The 17993-nt window shown below is 46.8% G+C and overlaps 2 protein-coding genes across 3 annotated transcripts in view; one reads left to right on the forward strand and one right to left on the reverse strand.

Moving 5' to 3' along the window:
• Positions 1-2066: 2066 nt before the first annotated feature.
• zgc:112496 (uncharacterized protein LOC541336 homolog) lies at positions 2067-16439 on the reverse strand. The gene is given in 10 exon segments (XM_038819260.1): positions 2067-3556; positions 5891-5944; positions 5947-6033; positions 6036-6041; positions 6137-6206; positions 6209-6286; positions 6288-6299; positions 10075-10168; positions 13422-13581; positions 16232-16439. Coding segments are annotated over 9 exon segments (741 nt in total). The 5' UTR covers positions 13556-13581; positions 16232-16439; the 3' UTR covers positions 2067-3350.
• A 555-nt stretch (positions 16440-16994) lies between these two features.
• Positions 16995-17993, forward strand: part of stub1 (STIP1 homology and U-Box containing protein 1) — a 42131-nt gene continuing 41132 nt past the window's right edge. The window contains exon 1 of one of the 2 annotated variants that reach the window (XM_038819259.1): positions 16995-17167. In XM_038819259.1, coding sequence (XP_038675187.1) covers positions 17054-17167 — 114 coding nt within the window. In that variant the 5' untranslated portion in view covers positions 16995-17053. The remainder of the gene's footprint in view (positions 17168-17993) is intronic. The other variant, XM_038819258.1, reaches the window with a different exon arrangement.

The raw sequence follows: 17993 nt of genomic DNA on the forward strand, positions 1-17993 counted from the left end.
ATTGAACCTGGCTCCACCACGCTCCAGACCTGAACCATTCACTGTGAAAATCTTTTGACTCACATCATAATTTATATTTTTTTTGCAAATTACTTTGCCCTCTTGATCCTTTTACGGGCAGGAATACTTTCTCCCTGTCTACTCCGTCCAGCCCCCTCGAGATTTGAACATCTCTGTCAAATCTCCTTTTGGCCTTCTTTTCTCGGAGAACAGTCCTAACCTCTCCAATCTATCTGCATAACTGAAGTTTCTTATCCCTGGAACCATTCTTGTGGAGCTCTTCTGCACTGTCTCCAATGTGTTCACATCCTTCCTATAGTGTGCTGCCCAGAACTGTACACAATATTCCAGCTGAGGTCTAACTGGTGTACAAGTTTAGCATGACCTCCTTGTTCTTGTACTCTGTGTCCCTATAAAGCCCAGAATACATTTGCTTTATTAACTGCTCTCCATCTGCCCAGCCACCTTCAATGGTCTACGTGCATATACACCCAGGACCCTGTGCTCCTTTAAGAATTTACCACTTTTTCTAGTCTTTCCATGTTCTTCCTATCAAAATGCATCACCCTACACTTATTTCCATTTCTTGTAACCTGTTGAAATAACTCCAGTTCCGTGGCAATGCAGACCTGTAGTCCAGAGTTTAACCGTGTATCCTGGCTTTAAGTTTCTAAATCTGCTCAGTTTTCCCTCGGAGAATAGTGTAAAGTGGTGGAAAAAAATTTAGAGGCCAATTAACAGCTGTAAGGCAGCCCAAATCATCTTCATACCAGCCAATAGTGTTCGGCTTTCATAGACTCCCACAGTTCACACAATGAGAGAGAATGCCAGGTACATTCAGTGGAGGAGAGTGTCTTGCTGGATGTTGACCTAGAATTGACAGCTGGAACTCACTGGGACGCTCTAGCATGAGGTTCGAATGCTGAAACCTCAAACTCAGATTTGGACAGCGCATCAAAGGCTCACTCCCACACAAGGGATAGAAGTGGAAACTACCAGCTACTATTCATTTAACATTAACAGTCACTTAATCACAACCAGTTCTACATATTCTTCAGTGAGTGTCAGTTTTGTCTGATGGTTCTTCCATGAAATGCTTTGGGACATTTTACTGCATTAGAGATGTATACAGAAGTGCTGTTGTTGTAACTCCACTACAATGCACTAATAGACTGTGCCACAATCTGAAATTGATTCTTCATCCACGACAAACCTTGAATTAAAATCACTTTCTGCAAGCTTCACTTTGGATGACTCTTGACGGTTCCACAATGGGTTGAATGAGTTAGGTGGACATGAATGGGTTTGAAAACTTTTTACTGAGCTTTTGTCAGAAGCACAAACTTACACTTTTTATTCAACCACAGCATTTATTAGAAAAGAATACATAAAACCTCCACGATTTATTTTGAAAAACTACTACGATATGAGTGAGATGAAAAGGCTGGTAAAATTTGAAAAAAATTAATTTGAAAGAAGTCAGCTAGGGAAATATTTATGAATCTGTATTATTAAAGGTCACCATTAACTATGGCATTTTTAGTGCTCGACCCCACTGTAGATAGTGTGTGTCACAGGTGACAGCTCAGTTACATGGAGTAATACCAATTTGAATGTTCAAATTATTAAAGATGTCAGGAACAAAATGATCATACAACTGAGTATTCAACAAGGGAAAAATGTTGTGCTATAAAGCAAAGCATAAGTAATAGGACAGCTGCAGAATCTGGAATGGTAAAGCATTACCAGGTCAGGAATTGGGGGGGGGGGGGGGGGGGGCACAGCACATTTGATCACAGTAAACAGTTCAGTTGAAAACTGCACGTTGCACAGGGATAGAACATAGAACATAGAACAGTACAGCACAGAACAGGCCCTTCAGCCCTCAATGTTGTGCCGAGCCATGATCACCCTACTCAAACCCACGAATCCACCCTATACCCGTAACCCAACAACCCCCCCTCCCCCTAACCTTACTTAAAGGACACTACGGGCAATTTAGCATGGCCAATCCACCTAACCCGCACATCTTTGGACTGTGGGAGGAAACCGGAGCACCCGGAGGAAACCCACGCACACGGGGAGGACGTGCAGACTCCACACAGACAGTGACCCAGCCGGGAATCGAACCTGGGACCCTGGAGCTGTGAAGCATTTATGCTAACCACCATGCTACCCTGCTGCATGCTTAGTAACACTAAGGCAGTGAATTTCGCCAGGGTTTCACCCGGCCCTCGCAGCAACATTATGGAAACACCGAAAAGAGTGACATAAACAAAACTGAGAGAATCCCCCTGGTAATTCATCCCCGAGCACATAATCCAAACAAGGGGATGTTTCACTGCTTCAGGTTGCACATTTCACCTACACGTATCTGCAGTTAAATAATCAACCAGGACTTCAAATTGCGGCCCGGTTTTAACACTCAGTGAATGGGTTTTGGGCGAGTTAAAAGTCGAGGCTCTGAGTTTCTGACAGTTTTCACCTGAAGTGAAACCCTTTAAAAAGTATAAATCATGAGCAACAAATGATCAATGGAACCATGGTGTACTTTGTGAAGTGGGGCCATCAGTTATCAATGAGTGAAGATACAATTTACTGCTCGATAAAGCAGAATATTTGGTCCCATTATAGGCAGCTCTACATAAAAGTCGTCAAAACCCTCTTTGTGTTTTCATCACATTGTATTGATGACACTTCGGTTAAAAATCTACACGGTGATAGGGTTAAATTTTTATATTTACATTTTGTGCACCATGTAGTTCAGAATCTTAAGTTTATTTGTAACTATGTATTTGGAATCAGGGATTTCTGCAACCATCACTTCATCGTTGTCATTTTGCACACAAACCCGGAACATCTATAGAAGCTGCGGCAAAACAGGAAACAGTCAACCCATTCTGTTGGAAATCACATCATTCATTCAGACAATCAGCTCTGATTTAACCTTTTTTGTGTCCCTATTTCATCTCTGTTTTCTTATCTGGACAAGTGGATCTTCCATCAGGGCTGTTTGAGGTGAACTGGAGGACACGGACAGGAGCATATGTCATGCAACATGCAATGCATTACTTTCTGTCAAGGTGGGGATATGTTTAACCTGGTTGGCCCCATTAAGACCACATGTCAAATTTCTTAACAGCCGTGTCGGGCAGTCAATTAGTGGTTACACATTGTTGGTTCAGCCAAGTGTGTAGTTCCTTATAAAGCTCTGTCGGTTAAGGGTAGGCGGGCTACTAAGGGGCAGCGGAAATTACTGGCTTTCTTCAGCTTTATTTCACAATTGCCCCTGGCTCATGGTTAAGTAACACATCTGCTCACTGGGGTTATTTTACCATGTTTAAAGCCAATCAGGCTTTGACAAGGCCCGATGAACCCATCATTGTGTTTTTCTGCCTTTTCACAGGTCTTGTTGCTGCACTTTTTTCTTTGTCCACTGTTTTGCTTTGAAGCAGCACGATTCCCTTCAGCAACAAGGGCTTAATCTGCTGGGCCACAGCCCAGGTCCAAAGGCACTGCTCGATTCTGTGAGGGGTCCAGTCCTTCACCAAATCATCTGTAAACAGTGAACCCATAATAAATTATCCTGAATGTTATAAATGGGGGGCAGCAGCTTACAAGTTATGGAAAACCTATTGAAAAGGTGAACCCACCGTTATCTACTGGAAGAACCAACATGATACAGGACAAGCCATCACTGCAAAATGCAGTCCCTTCTAATAGATTCCCACCAGTAGGTGCTGCATGTCTCGAAATGGAAGCTATAAAACCTCACACCAAGAGTTGAATCTTATTAAATCAACAGCAACTGCACATATAATACACCTCACATTTACTTCCTGTATTCTGTAGAATTCTGGTAGGTTTACTGTGAAAAGCAGGCCTGTAATCAACAGCCATTACTTACACAAACACCATTTACTCTGTAAATCTGGAGATGTCCAAGTTGTCATCAGAGTTGTCTGATTATGAAAGAACCGATAGGATAGCTTGCTCAACCTAGCCCCCGGAAATGTGTGACGAATCATATAACAGTGTAGTGCAGGTGGTCATTTAGTCTCCTACATCCAGTTAGCCCGCCTGCCCTGCTCCTTCTCCACATTCCGGCACTTTTTCAAAAATATTTACCCAATTCCTTTGGTGATCTGCATCCACCACCGTAGCATTCTGAATCCTGCTTCTCTGACAATCACCTTCAATGTGACCCATCTTTAGTTATCTACCATTCAGCCATTTGAATAATTTCTTATTTGTTTGAAGTTCACTCTATCTTCATGATTTCTGTCAAATCCCCTCTTGGCTTTCTCAGCTCCAAGGAAATCAGCCCCATCTTCTCCAGTCTATCCATACAGCTGCAATGCCTCATTCCTTCAAACATTCTAGTGAATGTCTTCTGTCCCCTCTCCGGAGCCTCCATTACTTTCTTAAATTGTGATGTCTAGATTAGAGGGAGCCAAACTAATATTGTACAAAGGATTACCATAACTTCCAACCTGTTGACTTCTATGTCTCCATTGATGAAGACAAGAATCAAATATACTTTTTTAATTGGGCAGCACAGTGGTTAGCACTGCTGTCCCACAGCGCCAGGGACTCAGGTCGATTCTGACCTCGGGTGACTGTCGATGTGGAGTTTACACGTCTCCCCGTGTCTGTGTGGGTTTCCTCCGGGTGCTCCGGTTCCTCTCCCACAGTCCAAAAGATGTGGCGGATTGGGTGGATTGGCCATGCTAAATTGTCCCTCAGTGTCCAGGGATGTACAGGCAAGGTTACAGGGATAAGGCGGGGGAGTGGGCCTAGGTAGGGTGCCCTTTCAGAGGTCAGCACAGACTCGAAGGGCCAAATGGTCTACTTCTGCACTGCAGGAATTCTATGGTTCTAACCGCTTTGTTAACCTGTCCTGCAATTTTCAAAACATTTGCGCACAAACACCGCCAGGTCCTCTCTGTTCTCACACTCCCTTTCAAACTACTGTTTAGCTGCAGCTGTCTTTCCTCATTCTTCCTACACCTCACGTCCTCTGCACTGAATGTCATCGGCCGTGTGTGTGCCCATTCCACCAGTCTGTTTTAGGCCCTCTTCAAGTCTATCACCATCTTTGTCACGGCTTTGTCCTAAACTTCCAAGTTTAGTGTCAGCTGTAAATTTCAAAATTGTGCCTTGTAGCTCACAGCTCACGTTACTGATGCATATTAAAAACAAGCGTGGGTCCTGGTACTGAACCCTGGGGATGTCTGCCACACACCCTCTTCCAGTGTTCAAAACAGCTATTCACCACAACTGCCTGTTTTTTTTCTCGTAGCCAACTATGTATCCAATCTGATACTGTTCCTTTTATTCCATGGCTCCAGTTTTCTAACAAGCCTAATCTGTGGTACTTTATCAAACACATTTAGAAAATCCACAGACAACTGAAAATGCAATGGCAATTCTACCATACAAGCCTACTGCAATAGAAGATCCAACCTTAGCCCCACTTTTCCCAAATGGATCCAATGAAACCACAATATCATATCCGGACAGGCTGACTTGTCAGAGATGTGGCTAAGGTAGAGAAGGTAGAGCCTGTATTTTATAGAATATCTCTCACAACCTCAGCGAAAGACGAGTGTAATTACTTTTGAAGCAATCACTGTTGTACCACAGAGGAGAAACAGCACTACACACTGAACAAGACCCGAAACACAAGAGAAGCAATTTCAGCACCACACAGTTTCGACTTCATGCAGGGCGACTTTAGCCACAGTACAACAGCCTGCTCTCACTATCATTCAACCATCAATCTCTTTTCGCTTGTCCCTGTACTCCATCCCATATACTAAGTAGGGGCCTTTGCAAGAGAATGAATGTCTTTAGGAAAGTGTACAGCTGTGAAAATCGAGAAACTTACACTTGTTGAGTCGTTTTGCACATTCCCTCACTTTATCCAAGTATAGGATGTAGTTTTAAGTGTGTACTTGATAGGAACCAAGCCTGGGATTGACTCCACCGCTTCATCAGCCATGAACGCAGATAGCTGTGGTGCACCAGCCACAGCACAGCTAAGCAGGATTGAGAGAAAGGGTTTCCATTAGAATACAAACATACTGCACAAATAAGTAATGCAAATAATCAATGGTGATTTTTTCTTTGCGACCTGATGCAGTAGCAGGTCCCACAGCTTTCAGTTACTGATCTCTGCGATCGGCAGCTGAGATGTCAGGAAGAGCAGCTTGAAAGCTCTCCGTGTGCAGGCCTCCCCAGCGTCACTAGAATTACTCCTTACCATCTGCTGCAGCGTTGGGCGGGAACTTGCCTCTCTGCAAGTATAGGGGGAAAGTAGAAAAAAGAATGCAATTAAAATAGATTCAAGTTGAATGATTTAGTTTAAGCTTAAATATTTTAAATTAATGAGCCACTGGGGTCATCTCAGATATCGAGTCCTTCGACCATATGTCAGCTGCACCTATAGTCAACATAGGTTCCCATCCTGGTGACATTAGACGCGTACGGTGCATTCATTTTATGACAATCCGACATCCTGGGACACTACATGTACCACTGGTTGAGGGGCTGGTTTAGCACAGTGAGCTAAACAGGCTGGCTTGTAATGCAGAACAAGACCAGCATGCTGGTTTAATTCTCATACCAGCCCTCCCGAACAGGGGCCGGAAGGTTGCGATTAGGGGGCGTTTCACAGTAACTTCATTGAAGCCTACTTGTGACATAAGCGATTAGTATTATTCTTCTTTGTTCTTTATGCGGGACCCTGGAGTATGGAAGATTTTAGTTTAGACGGGCAGGTTGGGTCGGTGCAGGCTCGGAGGGGCTGTTCCTGTGCTGTACTTTTCTTGTTCTTGTTCACTGTCCACCTCCATATCTACATACATTGACTCTCCTAAGTATTCTAGCACAGCCAGATAATTTATTTTATGAAGGTGCACTGACAGACACAAGAACAGGTAGTTGCAGAGGGTGCAATATCTGAATGTGAAAATATTCAGGCTTGTGTACATTTTTCACTGCAAAGGAGATTGACATTCGGTAGCAGACTGCAAACAGCGCACCGAGAAGAATGCACTGGGCCAAACTCTGTGATGAGTATCCAACCAAGAGAGGTGACACAAAGAGAACGGAAAATCAGTTGAGAGAGAAGAGGATCTTACGTTACAGAACCTAATTCTCCAAAGGTATGTGACCAGTGCCAAGATGCCACAAACCAAATTGAAGAAGCTATTGGGTTGCAACAATTGGACGATTCAATATAGAATGGAAGAAACGATTTTGTCATTGAACAAGACGTTGATTAGTCGGATATTGAACCCAGGTTTGGTCCCTCCACACTGCTTGTAGAGATTTTGAAGAAGGTTCAGAAGGAGGTCCACTAGAATGATTCCTAGCTTTTATTTTTAAAAGTTAACTTTATAAAATAAGTTAAAAAGCTGAGTCTATTCATTTTAAGATATAAAACAGTTAAAGCAGCAGATTGTATTCCGATAGATGGATTAGGGGAGACCAGTGTTCATCCATGTAAATTATTTTAGATAGTTACTCTTTCCCAGGTGATAGCAGACCCATTGTAATGAATTGTTCACTTGCTAACACCCTTCAGGAGAGGGCTGAACTTGTTCCTGGTTGGGAAGAGATTGCCTCTTTTAAAGAGCTGTGTGAGATATCAGGTAATGCAAGAATGGTTAGCACGGTCTCCTGGCTAGGGGATGGGACAATTGGGCGCGGCCGTTTTGGCGCGGCCGTTTGGGCGCAGACGACAGAAATTCTTGTATTCAGAAAACTATTGTATTTGTTGTTGAAACATTCAATTTACTATTTTGAACTGTCAGTTGTGTCAATTTCAGCGGCCGGCTCACTTTGATCCGGAGAGGGAAGCTGCTCTCACTGAAGCAATCAGCCGGCCGCTGAAATTGACACTGCCCACTGCTCTCTCCCTCCAATCCAACTTTTAAGTTTTAATGTTTCTGATTGGAGGGAGAGCAGCAGCCGGCGGTGTCAATTTCAGCGGCCGGCTGATTGCTTCAGTGGAGAGAGCAGCTTCCTCTCCGGATCAAAGTGAGCTGGCCGCTGAAATTGACACTGCCGGCTGCTCTCCTCCCTCCAATCAGAAACATAAAACTTAAAAGTTGGATTGGAGGGAGAGAGCAGTGGGCAGTGGTCCAATTTCAGCGGCCGGCTCACTTTGATCAGGAGAGGGAAGCTGCTCTCTCACTGAAACAATCAGCCGGCCGCTGAAATTGACACTGCCGAGGGGGGGGCGGGTGTTGGGGGGGAGGAGGGGGGGGGGGTTGGGGGGAGAGGAGGGGGGTGGGTGTTGGGGGGGAGGAGGGGGGGTGTGGGGGGGGGGGGGGGGAGGGGGGCGGGGTGGGGGGGGGGGGGGGGGGGGGGAGGGGCGAGCCGGAGGGTGTGGGGAGGGGGCGAGCCAGAGGATGTGGGGGGAGAGGGGTTAGTTGGAGGATGTGGGGGGAGAGGGGGCAAGCCGGAGGAAAAAAAAAGAAATTGACACTGCCGGCTGCTCTCTCCCTCCAATCAAAACATTAAACTTAAAAGTTGGATTGGAGGGAGAGAGCAGCGGGCAGTGTCAATTTCAGCGGCCGACTGATTTCAGTGAGAGCAGCTTCCCTCTCCGGATCAAAGTGAGCCGGCCGCTGAAATTTTAATTGGATCCACGATGGGGGTTTTAAATTTATTTAAAAATCTATGCTAGCGCTTCCCATTGTGAGTCTACAGGGGTCTGACCTCTCCCCCGCCCCCCCGTAGACTCACAATGGGAAGCGCATGTATAGATTTTTAAATAAATTTAAAACACCCATCATGGATATCCACGGCTCGGATACAACGCGGGTGGCTGTCTTGGACCCCAAACACCCGCGTTATAAAGGGGGACTACTGGTTTTTAAACAAATGTAACAAAGTTTGTGCGACTACTAAATTTGATGAACACACCTCCCTCATGTTGACGCCAAAACGGCTGCGCCAAAACGTACCTAACCCCCTGGCTATGTAGTCGACTGGCAAAAGAATTTTCCAGATCTTGTTCCCTTATTGCCATGGGTTTTTAATTTGGTTCTCTCTGGATATTACATGGTAGAATCTGTAGGGCATGTTTGCTGCATGGATTATTTTGCCTGTCATGTATACAGTACCCGGATATGACTCCAATGAGCAAACTTCAGGTATTGTCACATGCTCTATAACTTTTGCGCAGTTGCAAATGTGGGTTTTCTGAAATCTAGAAACAAAGTGGGGAAGGGCAGAAGGGAAGCCCATAGCGAAACACCATTTGTACAATAATACAGCATATAAGTCTATACAAAAAGTCGTCATTTTGTTTTCATGGAGACTGTGGGGTCCCTTCCACAATGGAAATTTTTTATTCACAGTGCAGCTTATGATATCCTCAGGACATTAGGGGGACGAGAAGCAACAAATAATAAGGAACAATAATGTCGCTAAAGAGCTTGTAGACCGGAAACAAGTTATATCAGATTTTAATCCCACCACAAACATTAACGACAACTAAAAGATGGGACCTTCACTGTCACTCTGTCCATAATTAGCTGTAGTCTGTGAAAGAGCTCTCTCTTTAGAGAGACAAATGATTATAGTGATCAGGAATCTCTCCCGCTCTTGCCACCTGTCATTGGCACGTTGGAAGGACTAGCAGGTTCATTATCAACCTGTACGGCTACATCATAAAAGATCTTTGCATTGCCAACAAATCCAGAACAGGGACTTGAACCTGGAGCTTCTGACTCAGAGGCAGGGGTTGCTTACGCACAAAACCTCCCCGCCACTCTGTAATAAGTCTTCCAAGATATAAACATGAAAAGAGCTCTTCCGGAGGCCTGGTCAGAAGGTTAACACCCGAGTAACATTAAACCACAGACTCAAAAGTGCCAATCCAAGCCCGAGTGAAGAGAGTGGATCTCAGACCAGGAACAAATCTTAAACTCTGCTCCCTAAGGCATGGAGGAGGGAAGATAAACTGTTGAATGGCATTTGGTGATACACAAACATCCTGAAACAACTGGATTTTTATGACATTTAGCACTTAAATCCATCCCTGCCCAGCAGACTTACTGTCAGTTTCCATTCCATCAACTGAACCAGCTCGGCATGTGTGAGGTATTTTTCTGTGCGACCAGAAACGGCTCTTGGCAGTTCTTCTTGATACCTGAAATAGGAAAGGAAGTATTGGCCAAATTGTCCATCAATACCCATCAGACTGAGTGAGCAAGTGTTTTAAGGAACGTTCATATTATAGGCCACACACTATTTACACAAACAGATGTCCTAGCCATTTATTTTTAGGCTGATGGCCCTTTAATAGGTTAGGGAGTTCTGTTGCTGTGTGTTGGCCAATAGTCTTCCCTCAATGAACACTATCAAAACACATTCATCGGTCAATTATCCCATTTAAATCCCTAAAAATAAGTGAGTTTGGGAAGAAACAGAGATGGGTCAAGGGAGCAATTCACTCTCGGGACGTGGGCTGGTTACTGAAATATTTTAAAGCATTGAATGTTTTTTATATTATTAAACAATGATTGCTGGCATTTCCTGGGCCTCAGGAATTCTGGCAGGTAAATGAGCTGGGAAATGCTGGAATCCATGGGGTAAGTGCAATTTACAGCATTGCTTGTGGGCTGGGAGGAGCATAAGTGGTTCCTCCAGGCCCGAGAAACGTTTCACTTCCCCCCTTTCTACGATTCACTGCAATCTCCGATCTCCCACGTCCCTAGCTGTTTCAAAACTTCCTTTTGGATATTTTCTTTTGAGTGTGAATTTGCTATTTCCTGAGTCTATTATTTAATAATAATAATAATCGCTTATTGTCACAAGTAGGCTTCAGTGAAGTTACTGTGAAAAGCCCCTAGTCGCCACATTCCGGCGCCTGTTCGGGGAGGCTTGTACGGGAATTGAACCCGCGCTGCTGGCCTTGCTCTGCATTACAAGTCAGCTGTTTAGCCCACTGTGCAAAACCATCTGTTCTGCTTGGAGATGTATCTTTCCACATGGGCACGTGGGTTTTGAATATTTTCCTGTTTTAGGAGGTGTTATAGCAATGGAAGTTATTCATCATAACACTGACTCCTGGCAGTTTTAAGTTAAGCTACATCTTTTGTGTGAAGGTCACTTTCACCCTTCATTTTTTACCCATCACATGTGGATATCGAGGAAGTAATGAAACAAAAAATTAAACATTAAAATTACTGGTCCAAATAAATGAACTGCAGTTTTCTAAATCTAGAACAGTCTTAGGGATGGATTTTGCCATCCCAAGGAGGGACTAACCTCCTTAGGACAGGCTTTACAACTGGTGGGTAGGACCCGATTCTGACATTCCGGCAAAATTGATCAGTGACCAACTGTGCCAGCTCCATTGCGGGAGTGGGTATTTCAGATCGCTCGTAATTTTCATGGACGTCTTTTGAAGACGGTGTGATTCACACCAACTCAGAGGCGCCGTGAACCATGGGATTCTGGACGTCGGAACCTTTTGACAGACATGTTTCACATGTCATAGTGAAATGCTGTATTAGTTATATATGTTTTAATACAGTGCTTGATGATAGGGGTCATAAAAATGAGTGACCATTCAATTAACTAGCGTTGTGAAAGTGGAAAAGTTATCAGATGCTTTAGAGTATGTTATCCACTAGATAACATGTTCTTGTGCATAGAACAATATTCAAATTCAGATTGTCAGATTGCCCCTTGCTTTATTTTCTAAAATTTAATTTCAGTTCCTTCATTTATTTTACTACTTCAAGGCTTGAGCAGTTGGCTGTGCTGTTTGAATTACTTCAAAAGCTTAATTATTTGGTTCAGTTGTGCAATGGAGTCTGATTATTGTTTGGCTACACTCCATGCCTGTTAATGGATTCAGCTCAGCAGGGGTTTTGCTACAGCTGTCAAGGAGTGAGAGCTTGATTATTTCGAAAGATTTAGAATAACTATAATTAATAAACTCCCCCCCCCCCCCACCACGACGTGCTAGCTGAATGACTTTAGAACATAGAACAGTACAGCACAGAACAGGCCCTTCGGCCCTCGATGTTGTGCCGAGCAATGATCACCCTACTCAACCCACGTATCCACCCTATACCCGTAACCCAACAACCCCCCTTACTTTTTAGGACACTACGGGCAATTTAGCATGGCCAATCCACCTAACCCCGCACATCTTTGGACTGTGGGAGGAAACCGGAGCACCCGGAGGAAACCCACGCACACACGGGGAGGACGTGCAGACTCCGCACAGACAGTACCCAGCCGGGAATCGAACCTGGGACCCTGGAACTGTGAAGCATTTATGCTAACCACCATGCTACCCGTGCTGCCCGTTGTTTATCATTGCCACTTTTATAAGACTCTGATAGTTTGTTTCAAGTGCATTTTTAAGTACTGTTTTTATTTGACAATTTTATGAGCATCTTAATTACTTCCCAATAGGGTTGGTGAGTTCTGTACATGGTTGATACTGGTGAGTGGGTGTGATGGGTAAATAGAGGGGGCGACGGTGTATGGAGAGGGTGAGGATGAGGTCTCACACATATCTACAGAACTGGGTCCATGTCCTCATGAATGGCAATGGGAGGGCAGCACAGTGACGCAGTGAGTTAGCCCTGCTGCCTCACGGCACAGAGGTCCCAGGTTCGATCCCGGCTCTGGGTCACGGTCCGTGTGGAGGTTGCACATTCTCCCCGTGTTTGTGTGGGTCTCATCCCCACAACCCAAAGATGTGCAGGGTAGGTGGATAGGCCACGCTAAATTGGCCCTTAATTGGAAAAAAATGAATTGGGTACTATAAATTAATATTTGAAAAATGAATGGCGATGGGCCTTTAACACGTCCGCCTCGGCACTGGCCTGCTTCCATTTCCTCTTCATGCCTTCGGACCCGACTCGAGCCCAGGGCGGCACGGTAGCACAGTGGGTAGCACTGTTGCTTCACAGCGGCAGGGTCCTAGGTTTGATTCTCAGCTTGGGTCATTGTCTGTACGGAGTCTGCACGTTCTCCCTATGTCTGCGTGGGTTTCCTCCCACAAGTCCCGAACGATATGCAGTCAGGTAATTTGGACATTCTAGATTCTCTCTCTGTGTACCCGAACAGGCGCCAGAATGTGGCGACGAGGGGATTTTCACAGTAACTTCATTGCAGTGTTAATGTAAGCCTACTTGTGCCAATAATAAAGATTATTATCCCAGACTACCCACCTTGACAATGTGCCAGTGAACACCGCAAGGCAGGAGGCAGGATCATGACATCAAGAAATGGCCTGATTCCCACCTCCAGGATGAATATCCAGCCCTTGGTTTCAGACCTGAGTGCATCAGTCAAAACAGGAAAGGTATATCCCCTGGTATATTTTGTTTTTCTGTCTTTGCTGCCTTCTCCTAAATTATAAAAGATCGAGCGCTCACCATTTATCCAGTGCAGACAGTTTGCCTGCTTTCCTTCCTTTGGATGTTGTTGTCTTTTCTTCAACCACATCTGAATAAAGAGCAAACACAGACCTCCATACAGCAGGATCCTTGCAGTTATATAATTCACCCATGGCTTCACTTGCCAAGCACTTTTAACCTACAAAGAATGTTGCCATTTAAAATGATTCCAAATTAGGTTGACATGCTTAAACACCGCTGTATCAATCACCATTCAGACCCAAAACATTAAAGGTTTGCCCCGGGGGGGGGGGGGGGGGGAGGGGGGGGGGGGGGGGAGACGACAATTATGAAATTATCATTTTTTTCATTCAATGTGGAATTTGCCGGATGACCACCTGTCCCATATTTTTTTGGGGGGTCCATTTTTTGTCTGTAGTCCACGTGTCCGTTAAGGGGCATCATTTGACCCGCATTTCGAGGACACCCTGTGGGAGACTGACCCTGGGAGTCCCCAGAGGCGAGTCGAAGTGATTAGAGCAGGACTGCAAGCAAACGAGCCGGTCGTCAGTGAGGAGAGTGACGTGACTCAGCGAGATGAACTGCAATAGAAGCCAAAATACCGTTGGGAATCTGAATAAACTGCTGGGTAAGGTCTTCCCTGAAGGGAGAAGCAGAGTGAAGGGCTTCGACTCGGAGGCCATGGGTCAAGTGCTGGCAAATGGGGTTACGTAGGTAAAAATAAGAGGCTGGATTCTCCGTCACGCTGCACATGTTTTCAGGTATGGCTTCCCCCCCCCCCCCCCCCCAAACTGGCAGCGGGCTTCTCCATCTCGGCAGCCGGCGGTTTCCCATTGTGGCCACCCACAGGCCATCGGGAAATCCGCGGGCGCGAGTGCGCTGCTGGCGAAACGGAAGGACCCTGCCGGCGGAGAATCCAGGCAGGTGTTTTTCATGTGTCGGTGCAGACTGGATGGGCTGAAGGACCTCTTGATGCGCTGTATTTTCTGCAATTCCAACAGGATTTTTCTTTGGAACTGCCAAATCGTAGGTTTTCGTTGGTTTTGAATCCTCCCCCCTCCCCGGGGCCTCCCTCAATTTAATTTCTTTTAGAAAACATTTTCTTACGGCATTTATAATTTTAGAACAATAAACAGTACAAATACAAATATAAACATAGTGCAAAAAACACCTCTCCATCTCTCACTAATCCCGCCTACCCTAAACACAAAGTAGGCGACCGCCCCCTTATTGCCCCTGCTGACAGTTTAGCTTTGCCTGGAGTCGTCGATAAACGGCTGCCACCTCCGGATGAACCCTAATGTTGACACTCTCAGGGCGAACTTAATTTTCTCAAGTCTAAGAAACCCAGCCATGTCGCTTACCCAAACCTCAGATTTCGGGGGCTTCGAGTCCCACCACGCTCAACAATATCCGTCTCCAGGCTATCAAGGAGGCAAAGGCCAAAATATCAGCCTCTCTCGCCCCCTGGACTCCCAGTTCTTTCGACACTCCAAAAATCGCCACCTCGGGACTCGGCGCCACCCTTGTTTTAAGTACCGTGGACATGACATCCGCAAATCCGTACCAGTATCCCCTAAGCTTCGGGCATGCCCAAAACATATGCCCTCCCGCACACCTCACACACTTGTTCTCTATCCCAAAAAACATGCTCATCCGGGCTACCGTCATGTGAGCCCGGTGAACCACCTTGAATTGTATCAGGCTGAGCCTGGCACATGATGAGGACGTGTTGACTCTGTTCAGAGCATCCTCCCATAGACCCGCCTCTACCTCTCCTCCCAGCTCATCTTCCCATTTACCCTTTAGATCAACTATCTGAGTTTCCTCCCACTCAATAAGCTTTTTGTAGATATCTGAAACCTTCCCCGCCCCCGTTCTAGAAGCTACCTTGTCCTGTATCCCCTGTGGCGGTAGGAGCGGGAAGGTTGAAACCTGCCTTTGCACAAAATCCCTTATCATAGAATTTACAGTGCAGACGGAGGCCATTCACCCATTGAGTCTGCACCGGCTCTTGGAAAGAGCACCCTACCCAAGGTCAACACCTCCACCCTATCCCCATAACCCAGTAACCCCACCCAACACTAAGAGCAACTTTGGACACAAAGGGCAATTTAGCATGGCCAATCCACCTAACCTGCACATCTTTGGACTGTAGGAGGAAACCGGAGCACCCGGAGGAAACCCACGCGCACACGGGGAGGATGTGCAGACTCCGCACAGACAGTGACCCGAGCCGGAATTGAACCTGGGACCCTGGAGCTGTGAAGAGATTGTGCTATCCACAATGCTACCGTGCTCCCCTATCTGCACTCATCGAAACTCATTCCCTCCCGGCAATAAACTTCTCCTCCAAATTCTCCAAACAGGGAAAGCTCCCATCAATAAACAGATCTCCCATCCTCTCAATCCTTGCTGTCTGCCACCTCCGAAACAGCCCATCCAGTCTCCCCGGAACAAACCGGTGATTACCACAAATTGGAGTCCACACCGACGCTCCCTCCAGACTCTCAGAGCCGCCACTACTAATGGGTTTGTGGAGTACTGGGCCGGCGAGAACGGCAGAGGTGCCGTTACCAATGCCCCCAAACTTGTGCCCTTACATGAGGCCGCCTCTACTCGCTCCCACACCTCCCCCCTCCCCCACTTCCTAATCATTCCTATATTTGCCACACAGTAGTAGTTACTAAAGTTTGGCAGTGCCAGCCCGCCCTCCCCCTGACTGCGCTCCAACAACACTTTCTTTATTGGGGCCTCAATTTTTAATCCCCAACACAATACTGAAGGTTTGAAAATTGCGCCAAAAACACCAATAAACATAATCCAACCTCAGGTTAAAATTAGGGGATGGGGTTTGATCTGAGCTGCTCCCAATGAAGAGTTTGCACAACATAAATTCACCGGGTACACAACAAAACAAAAATCGCGCGCCTAATGCAAAGTGGCTGCCGAGCTTTCCGGAGCCAGCAATCTGAGAAGGAGGGAGGGAGGGGAGAGAGGCTCCATTATCAAAATGGCGGCGCCCCGGCTTCACTGGCCGCGTCGCGTTCTGATTCGCTCACCCTTTCGGGCGCTGGGAGATGACATCCCCGGGCCTGAGCCGGCTCGCCCGCCGGCGTCGGCGCACGGAGATGGCGTCGGCGGTCGTGTGACGTCACTGGCGGGCGCCGGCGGATGACGCGGCTGGTTACCTGCGGTTTGTACACAAACAGCGACCGCCGCTTTGGAGCTTCTCTCCCCCCCCCCGGCGACAGGACTGCCCAGGCCGCAGGCCCGATCCCCCACCCTCCCGGCCTGAGATCACCCGGAGACCCCGCCTCACACACCGGGCCTGCTCCCCTCCCGCACAGCCTGGGACTCTCCCACTGACTGCAGGCCCCAGCCTGGGACTCTCCCACTGACTGCAGGCCCCAGCCTGGGACTCTCCCACTGACTGCAGGCCCCAGCCTGGGACTCTCCCACTGACTGCAGGCCCCAGCCTGGGACTCTCCCACTGACTGCAGGCCCCAGCCTGGGACTCTCCCACTGACTACAGTCCCCTTAGCTGCTGCTGGAAGCCGCCGCCTTCCTCTCCCCGTCCCCCTCCCCCCAATCCCCCCCCCCCCCCCCCAAAGCCAGCATTCACCCCGGGGAGAAGGAAGAATAACAACATGTCTGGGAGCCCTGAGAAGAGCCTGACGGCCCAGGAGCTGAAGGAGCAAGGGAACCGCCTGTTCCTCAGCAGGAAGTACCAGGAAGCCGCGGCCTCTTACAGCAAGGCCATAGTGAGTATTTCCCTCAGCCCCGGGCAGGCTGGCTACACAGCTCCCAGCACACGCGGTGGCTGGCGCCTGTCACCCCCGCCTTGCAGCAATTGAATGTCAAACGTCAGGGTAAAAGGGTTCGTGCTGGTTTGACATTAACATTCAGGCGCTGGATATTCCCATCTACAGTCCACCAGTTAGTTCTGCCATCTGCAGTGGAGGTGTAACCAAAAGCTGACAGCTCAAAATCCAGCACATGGACTTCGGAGAGGTCTAGTGATGATAGCAGAAGATTTATTCTGTACCTATGTGCACATAGGGAAATATCCATGCTCTAAATGACAACAGAAATTATATTGTGCCTGATCCAAAGTGGGTACCAATCGAAAGATCTGTCTGCATCATTGTAGGGTGTGTGATTTGAAGGCTGTGTGGTTTTGGAAATCCGAAGGCTCTGGCAGGCTGATCATAAGCGCTGATCATAAACTTACCCAAGGTTTCTAATTGGATGTTGATAATGTCATCAAAATCGTTACTGGATCGCACTGTTGTGACAGGCTCTAAATTCTGTAGCTGTCCAGTTTCACTTGGGTGTTTTAACGCAGTAGTATTGTCATACGATATAAAGATGTGTAGGAAAGCTGTTGTTTGCTAAGAACATAAGAACTAGGAGCAGGAGTAGGCCATCTGGCCCCTCGAGCCTGCTCCGCCATTCAATTAGATCATGGCTGATCTTTTGTGGACTCAGCTCCACTTTCCGGCCTGAACACCATAACCCTTAATCCCTTTATTCTTCAAAAAACTATCTATCTTTACCTTAAAAACATGTAATGAAGGAGCCTCAACT

Source organism: Scyliorhinus canicula, chromosome 15 (genome assembly GCF_902713615.1).
Source record: "Scyliorhinus canicula chromosome 15, sScyCan1.1, whole genome shotgun sequence".
Classification (NCBI taxonomy): Eukaryota; Metazoa; Chordata; class Chondrichthyes; order Carcharhiniformes; family Scyliorhinidae; genus Scyliorhinus; species Scyliorhinus canicula.